Genomic DNA, 7,588 nt, shown 5'->3' with positions numbered 1-7,588 from the left:
GCCTACGAAGCTGCTGATCAAAACAAAATAGTTTTATTTTTTAGTGACCCCAATGCGTGGATCGTCAAATTGACATAACAAACACATAACTCGTTCCGAGTTTCACTCAACTAATGCCAGTTTCTTGAGTGAATGAGCAGAGCTTTTCACGCCGATCGCACTCGAAAACAAGTTGCGAATGTGGAGCGTGCTGAAAACAAACCCGAAACTAATTTCAGTTGTTCAGCGTCTGCCAAACGGTTCAAACCAAAAACGATTTGAATACATTTTCCAAAATATTAAAAGGTTGTTCAAATCCCACCAAATATGCTGAAACAAGTGATTTTCGTGCTCTTCGTCGCCGTGTGCACAATGCACAGTGGTAAGTGACTTTTCTTTTAGTTGATTTTTCACCGGAAAGTAATTTTAAAAATCGGTGCCAAACTATAACCAGTTTTGAGTGAAAACGTAGGGTGTGTTAGAAAACCAATTACAATTATAATAAGATTGCTCTACAATTTACATCTAGGTATATACGAATTTCTGAAATTAAAATAGACATAAAAAACTGGAACAAAATGATACGCATTAAGTCATCACGTTCGCCAAAAAAAAAGGATTTGAATACCACCCACAATTATTTCAAATACCGAAATAAAAAATAAATCAGAAATATTCACGTATTTTTCCGTACGTTTTGGAATCGTATATAGAAATGACTTCATAGTCGTTAAATGACAGAGGTCTTGAGAAGTAAACGCGCTATAAGTTATTGTTTATTCCGGCTGAGGGCGTTACATAAGGCGATCGAGTGAGATTTGCGAGCGAAATGGAGATCTCAAACTGGTTACAAGCCAAAACAAAACATTCAAATGGGCGACCTTGACCAAGCCATTGAATATCAATTGATATTAATTAATCTGTCTTATCTGCCTACTTCAGCCTCGGCCATCAAGTGCTATCAGTGCAAATCCTTTACGGATCCCAACTGCGCCAAGGACAAGATCGATTCCGCCTCCAACATCCGCGCCGTGGATTGCGACAGTGTGCCCAAGCCGAACACCATGGAGCAACTGCAGCCAGTGACCAGGTGCAACAAGGTGGTCACCAGCGGTGAGTGAAATCCCACGAAGATCCCCGTTTGCATACCAATTTTACTACTAGAGGCGCATGCACCTTGAACGCAATCAAATAAATTAATAAATCATGATGTCACCCGAACAAAGTAGTCAAGATCTGGAGGGTACGAGTTCCAATTAACATATGGCAAACAAAAAACAAAGTAAAACACAATCGCAGAAGTCGTATGCAAAGTAGGTACAGTGCGTTTCGAAGTCGTAAGATCATAGGGCTTGAACACTGTACAAGAAATCATAATAACTAACTAAACTGGAAGTATTAGTAGTCAAAAATTAGAATAAAACTAAGTTTTTCGTACTTACGAACTAAATATAAAAATATTTAAGATATGGACAGAATTAGTTAGAAAATAAACTTAATGAAAATTAAAGTGCTAAGCTAATTAGCAAGCCAGTTTAAGCTGATTTTAGATCGAGTCTGTGACTCATTAGAAGTAAACAATGTTGTTTATCTCACAACAGCGTAAACTTAAGTTTAATTGTTAGGAATAGTGTTAAATTCACCATAGGCGGCGTCTTGTAAAAGATGTCAATTTAAATATTTTTGTTTGTTCAACTGCATTTGATTACCGGCTTTTTCGCAATGCTAGTAAATGGTATACATTGCACATAAGTCACATGCATTATTGATTATAGTAGTACTTATGCTAAGATAAATAGCTTTCTTGTGTGAAAATATTAATGCAACTAACTGAAATTCATGTTTTATACTTGATTTAGCATATATAATTAGTTTGCCTTTAGGAAAATTACGTTATTTTCCGTGGAAAACTCTTCACATATACAAAACATCGTGAGGATGTTCGATGTTTTAGATAATAAAGTTTATGATATAAAGTTTCCCCCTACGATTTAGTCTAAAACCATCAATACGACTTATGACAAACCTTAGTTCTATGCATTCATGATTCTCTTAACATGAGGCCATCCATTTTGGATGACTATTATGGGTATAATGGGTATTAATGACTTTTGATCTACAGACCGCGCCGGAACGATTGTCTCCCGCGACTGCCACTTCGAGTCCATCGGGCAGAAGGACAACGAATGCACGGTGACCCACAGCCGGCAGGTGGAGAGCTGCTACACCTGCAAGGGCGACCTGTGCAACGCATCCGGAGCAGGTCGCTTCCTGGCGGTCAGTGCAACGGCTCTCCTGGCGATCCTCGCCCTCCACTTGAGCCTGTGATGCCGCTCCAAATCCCGTCCAGAAATGCATTAAATAAGTGTTAAAGAAACATACCTGTACAAAGGAGAAATGTAAATGTTAACTATAATATTGATCAAAATAAAGTAAACCAAACTAAAGTGGACTCTTTTAACTAAATGGCTATATGTTCTAGTTAATTTGTTTACCTGCGGTAGTCAGTGAGCTCCAGTTGCAATTGATAAAAGTTTAGCAATAAGTAGTCGGAAAAATCGTCGTCATGAATGCAACCAAACTCAAAGCGAAAGACCGAATCCATTAGTAAATAATGTTGGTTTAGTTAAATATAACGTTTACTCGACACAATAACAATAAGAAAACGGTGGACAAAGTGGACGAAAGGAAAAAAAATGGCGAACAACGGGATTTGCAGATTTCGCAAACAGCGAATTATAAAAAAACACAATACGATCGAAACAAAACGACCACACACAATTCTTGAATCTCAAGGCCTTCTTTATCCACAACACTTAACCTTGCTGTTATTTAAAAACACAATTAACACATTAAAAAATGAAGAAACCGCACAATACGAACCAAAACGAAAGGAGATAGGAATTAGAGATGGCAGATTAGGTCTAACGGAGGGGGCTTTTTATCGATAATGCAGCCCAGTGCGCTGTGTTTACATAATAAGAACATAGAACAAACATGTGCAAAATGAGAAGCAGTATTTATAATAGTTTCTTATAAAACTCAGTTTTTGTTTACAAATTCCAATAAATATATATGTAAGATATGTAAGACACTCAAGATTATAGAGATCTGCGTTTTTAAATCAAATTATTACAAATTTCCAAAAGTTTCCCATGTTCCCTTTTTTTATATTTCCCATTCGGTCCTAAATTGAGAAAAATTTACAATAGGTTAAAGGTTATACCTTGAATAGAATTTTGTTAACCGTTTCAACTCGATTATAAAGCAAGCGCTGCAATCGGATGGAAAGCACTCCTGCTCATGAATGTTGGAAAGACCTCCGTAAAACGCCGATTCCAATCTGATTTCGCACCATTGGAGGAGTCGGCTGGACCAGCCAACAAACGTATTATGTTCGAAGATAGCTTAAATGCTGGCGAACATGTCCAAGACAATCAAAGCAATCAGTACGAGACCCAAAATGTGATTCCGGAAGGCTCTTCTTCAAAAGAGTTTCCAGCTATGGATATGAAGCCCCATTGCCCAACTTTTCCAAATAGAATCGTTACAAGAAGGCTTACTCATTAAAACAGCATCAAAGGTCTGGAAAGAGATTGTGGATCCGAATATTTAGGTGGATTTTTCTATGTACGGTATATATATGAGCTATTCTCATTCGCAGTCTGAATAAACAATAACAATGGTCGTCTGGTGTATAACCGTTTATTTAATTGTTCAAAAATGTTCTATTTGACATCGCATTACAATAAAAACTTGTAAGCCTTTTGGCGACTAAAAACATTACAAAATACATGTAGAAAATGGACAGTATTACGAGATTCAGCTTACGAGATGGAATGTTATAGGCGTAAGATATATTTTGGACGGAAATAGTAGTATTCCAGGCTTAAGTTACAATTCGAGTCGTTTACAGAAAGGCACTTGATTACACATCGCTCATTTACCACAAGACTGTCCGCGCGTCAAGTAAGTTACTGCTAATTAAGGTAATTTACAAATTTTAAGAATATTTGCTACATATCTCGGTTGCAATTATACAATTCTTTAGTTTATATCTACGTTGAACACACAAGCAACATGCTCATAGAGTTTCTACTTTTTGGTCAGCCTTGTGGCAAATGGGGCGTGGCATTGACTACAGCTGGAGCAGGTGGATCCACCTATTGCCGCAGGAGATGAGCCACAATCACCGAGAGCAGGGTGCCAGTGAGGACGCCCATCAGTCCTAGCCGATGGATGCCCGCCGAGTTGCAGCCGTCCTTGCTGTTGCACGTGCAGAACTCCATGAAGATGTTGTAGCTGCCAGTGCGCATCAGGCAGAAGCGTTCGTCGCCCTCGATGCCCGGCTCGCCCATGTAGGCGCAGCTGCGGAAGTAGCGCCATTCGCCGTGCACCTTCTGCCGGATCTTGCGACACATCGTCGGCCGCACGCCCTTCAGATGCTCCAGCTCCGGCGCCTGTTGGCAGTCGGTGATGGCCAGCGTGCTGTTGTCAAAAGGATCCCCGCATTTGGGATCGTTATCGCTGCGACAGTCCCAACATTTGATCGCCTGGCCTGGAAAGAGGAGTTATGCGGGTTGCTTTTTACTGTCGGTTGCGCAGGCGCAGTTTTGGCATCACGAACTTACCCAATTGCAGCAGGCAGCAGAGCACAATGGCGAATAAGACACATTTCTCCAGTGTGTTCATCGTTTATATTTATGTTCTTCGCGTTTCAATTGGATTCAATTTTTTTGGGCGTGTAAATAGTAGTGTGACCGTGTGCGCAGCGTTCGAGGAATCTCCAAAATATGCGTTATCCGAGACACAAACCAGTGAATAGAACGAAACCATGTGGCAATATTGTTCATGATTGAAAAAACCGTTGGGAATTTAAAAATAACCCTTTTTGTTAAAAAGAAAAATAACTGTTTCAGAACAATAATTTTAATTCTGTCTTAATAGTATCTCGCTTAAATTGTTAGGTCATGCACTTAAATAGATACATTTATTGGGCATAGTACATAGTACAGGTTCTATACCAAAGGCCATAAGCTAACCTAAATAGTGAAGAACTAATGTATTATATGCGTTTCTTTTTGGAACATTGCCGTTTATATATATATATTTAAGGAAATTATATTTTAAATAAAATACTTAGGTGGCAAACACAATGTTGGTATTTTCATAGCTTGGTATTTTATAGCGATCTACCATATGGCCACACAGTAGCTCGCGTTATTTATTTTCTTGGTTTAATATTATTTTATTTAAGTTAAACGAAGCGCACAAAACAGTTTTAAGTAAAAGATGAATGTCATGATCCGTTGCACGTTCCTGTTGCTCACCCTGACCATATGTGGTAGGTCATAGGAATCCTAAGTCGTACGAATCCCAATAAGCCAACTTTTAATCTCGGCTTTTGGGTGTGGCTTGGGCAATTGTTTTTGAGTAATTTCTACCAATTGTTGACTTCTTACAGGCAGCTGGGCCATTCGATGCTACCAGTGCTCCTCGGACCAGGATCGCAAGGGACACGACAGCTGTGGCGCCTACAAGAGATTCAACCGCACCGAGCACATTTCCATTGAGTGCAACAGCGATGAGAGCCACATGCCAGGATCCTTCTGCATGAAGGTGGTGCAGCAGGGACCCCGAGGATTCATCTGTGAGTAGGAGGAGCGTTAGTCTACAGGGATTTATATCTAGTCAACTGCACAACAAGTATTGTATTTCCCTAGGGAACTTGTGATCAGTCCACTTGGGTGGTTACCATGATCCTGAATAGGATGAACCTAGTAGCTTTATAGTTCTTGTATGTTATTCCAGTATAGGCTTCTTCCTGCCTTATCCAGCATGAAGTATATATCTGATAGTTTGGGTTGCTATTGAGTGATTTCTTTGTAATTTTATCTTGATTGTGATTATTATGATACCATAAGTATCAAATGCATAATCTCTCTTGGTAAATATGTGTGTACACATTAAAAATTACATTATATTTTCCAGGGGATGGTCGTTGGCGCCAGGTGATCCGACGATGTGCATCAGTTTCCGATACCGGAGTGGTTGGCGTCTGTAACTGGGGAGTCTACGAAAACGGAGTGTACTGGGAGGAGTGCTACTGCTCCAGCGACAGTTGCAATGGCTCCAGCTTAGTTCAAATGCACGGATCCCTGCAGCTTCTGTTGGGTTTACTGTTGACTAGCGTTGCTTCCAGAATATTTAGAAGTTAATAGGAAAACCACGCTTACCCTCACCACAAACACAAAACAAAAAAGACAAAAAGTGCCTTTTCGCCATTTTGCATGATATCTATATCTAAGCTAAGATTGACTTTTGATATCAGAAACACATTCCGTCCACCCTTTTTCCTGCCTATAATTAAGTCGAAAAGTTGAAAACATTTTAATCGTTTACGAACATTAGTTATCATTAATATCCAAAAGAGGCAGGTAAATTTACAAAGACCAAAACTAGCTAAAATATTTAAATGAAAAGTAAACGTCAAACAATTGTAAATTTCGTATGACGCTTGTTCGTTTTGTAAAGTTAACTCAATGTACATGCGTGTTCCAAAAGATTTTACTACATTCTTATCTCATATAAATTTATAGGTAGTTTGATTTTTAAAAAATGACCATTCCGAAAATGCTTACGATTCCCATATTTATTAGTAGAATTTACCTGCCATATCCGAAAAACCAGCACCATATCGAAAAACCAGTAAATTGTACACACAGAATCTCGAGTTAAGCACCTAAAATGAAAATATATCCTATATTAAGAGTATTAAACAAGTCAATTTTCATTTATATTCAAAGCGCAGCCCATTTGCGTGTCCATCAGAGTTTTCAGACCATTTTCCGACCAACCAGCTTTTGGGTCCTTGACCACCGCTGAGTAAACAACGGTGGAGCCATCTTCAAATGTTTTCATGGCGTAAAAGGACTTGCCCTCCTCCAACCAAACACGCTGCTCATCCTCGGAGTTGGCGGTCGATGAGGCAGACTTTGGGTCCTTGCCAAAGTTTGGTCCATACTGAGAAATTGAAACATTTACTAAATGATTACTACTTAACTGTTAGATTTAATTAACCCATTTGCGATATAAATCCGTTGGCTGATTCTTGTACGACCATCTCAGGACTTTTAGATAGAACATCAGGAACTTATGCACGTTCTCCTTAATCCTGATCGACGACCCCTGGCGGAACTTGGCCAGATCTTCCAGAGTGCTTCGACATATCTCCCGATCTTTCGGTCTCCCGAGATTCTGGCATATTGCCAGCGCTACGCGACGCAGATTCTCGAACTCCTCGTCCAGCAGCTGCTGCTTCATAATTTTGGAGATTTGTATAAACTTAGAAAGTATATCCAAATCGGAGTTAAAATGACCGGGCGTGCTTGTAGTTTAAGGAAAATGAAGTAACACATATACTACAAAAACAAGAGAGAATGCTTTAGTCGGGAAACTCGACTATCAGATACCAGTTACTCAGCTAGTTTGAATGCGAACGCGAAATTTCATAATTTTTCTGGGATATCGATGGATATTTGGGAATAAAATGAAAAAAAATTATGCCTTTTACATACTTTTCAACGAACCTAGTATACCCTTTTACTTT

General features: G+C 39.3%; 4 protein-coding genes across 4 annotated transcripts; 2 read left to right on the top strand and 2 right to left on the bottom strand.

Annotated features, from left to right (window-relative positions):
• The first annotated feature begins 213 nt into the window (after window positions 1-213).
• Window positions 214-2,426, top strand: LOC6617727. The gene is made up of 3 exons (XM_002042003.2): window positions 214-361; window positions 922-1,092; window positions 2,102-2,426. The coding sequence occupies exons 1-3, from the start codon at window positions 307-309 to the stop codon at window positions 2,305-2,307; spliced, it is 432 nt and encodes a 143-aa protein (XP_002042039.1). The 5' UTR covers window positions 214-306; the 3' UTR covers window positions 2,308-2,426.
• Window positions 2,427-3,668: 1,242 nt separating this feature from the next.
• On the bottom strand, window positions 3,669-4,755 carry LOC6617726. Its single transcript, XM_032727257.1, has 2 exons — window positions 4,611-4,755; window positions 3,669-4,537 (listed from the first exon to the last, which is right to left on the bottom strand). The coding sequence occupies exons 1-2, from the start codon at window positions 4,669-4,671 to the stop codon at window positions 4,143-4,145; spliced, it is 456 nt and encodes a 151-aa protein (XP_032583148.1). The 5' UTR covers window positions 4,672-4,755; the 3' UTR covers window positions 3,669-4,142.
• A 408-nt stretch (window positions 4,756-5,163) lies between these two features.
• On the top strand, window positions 5,164-6,753 carry LOC6617725. The gene is made up of 3 exons (XM_002042001.2): window positions 5,164-5,323; window positions 5,444-5,629; window positions 5,971-6,753. The coding sequence occupies exons 1-3, from the start codon at window positions 5,272-5,274 to the stop codon at window positions 6,195-6,197; spliced, it is 465 nt and encodes a 154-aa protein (XP_002042037.1). The 5' UTR covers window positions 5,164-5,271; the 3' UTR covers window positions 6,198-6,753.
• Window positions 6,714-7,360, bottom strand: LOC6617724. The gene is made up of 2 exons (XM_002042000.2): window positions 7,060-7,360; window positions 6,714-7,002 (listed from the first exon to the last, which is right to left on the bottom strand). The coding sequence occupies exons 1-2, from the start codon at window positions 7,300-7,302 to the stop codon at window positions 6,763-6,765; spliced, it is 483 nt and encodes a 160-aa protein (XP_002042036.2). The 5' UTR covers window positions 7,303-7,360; the 3' UTR covers window positions 6,714-6,762.
• Window positions 7,361-7,588: the final 228 nt, after the last annotated feature.

This window comes from Drosophila sechellia, chromosome 2L, assembly GCF_004382195.2.
Source record: "Drosophila sechellia strain sech25 chromosome 2L, ASM438219v1, whole genome shotgun sequence".
NCBI lineage: Eukaryota > Metazoa > Arthropoda > Insecta > Diptera > Drosophilidae > Drosophila > Drosophila sechellia.
The sequence above is the reverse complement of the archived record's forward strand: the minus strand, read 5'-3'. Positions and strand labels throughout refer to the sequence as shown.

What these genes read in the sequence shown, in the direction of transcription:
- LOC6617724 (XM_002042000.2), bottom strand. Translation starts at nt 7,302, where the DNA reads ATGAAGCAGCAGCTGCTGGACGAGGAGTTCGAGAATCTGCGTCGCGTA. An exon ending in CGGATTTATATCGCAAATGG is followed by an intron (nt 7,003 to 7,059) that starts GTTAATTAAATC and finishes TCAATTTCTCAG; the next exon opens with TATGGACCAAACTTTGGCAA.
- LOC6617726 (XM_032727257.1), bottom strand. Translation starts at nt 4,671, where the DNA reads ATGAACACACTGGAGAAATGTGTCTTATTCGCCATTGTGCTCTGCTGC. An exon ending in CTGCTGCCTGCTGCAATTGG is followed by an intron (nt 4,538 to 4,610) that starts GTAAGTTCGTGA and finishes TCCTCTTTCCAG; the next exon opens with GCCAGGCGATCAAATGTTGG.
- LOC6617725 (XM_002042001.2), top strand. Translation starts at nt 5,272, where the DNA reads ATGAATGTCATGATCCGTTGCACGTTCCTGTTGCTCACCCTGACCATA. An exon ending in GCTCACCCTGACCATATGTG is followed by an intron (nt 5,324 to 5,443) that starts GTAGGTCATAGG and finishes GACTTCTTACAG; the next exon opens with GCAGCTGGGCCATTCGATGC. An exon ending in GGGACCCCGAGGATTCATCT is followed by an intron (nt 5,630 to 5,970) that starts GTGAGTAGGAGG and finishes TATATTTTCCAG; the next exon opens with GGGATGGTCGTTGGCGCCAG.
- LOC6617727 (XM_002042003.2), top strand. Translation starts at nt 307, where the DNA reads ATGCTGAAACAAGTGATTTTCGTGCTCTTCGTCGCCGTGTGCACAATG. An exon ending in CGTGTGCACAATGCACAGTG is followed by an intron (nt 362 to 921) that starts GTAAGTGACTTT and finishes TGCCTACTTCAG; the next exon opens with CCTCGGCCATCAAGTGCTAT. An exon ending in CAACAAGGTGGTCACCAGCG is followed by an intron (nt 1,093 to 2,101) that starts GTGAGTGAAATC and finishes TTTGATCTACAG; the next exon opens with ACCGCGCCGGAACGATTGTC.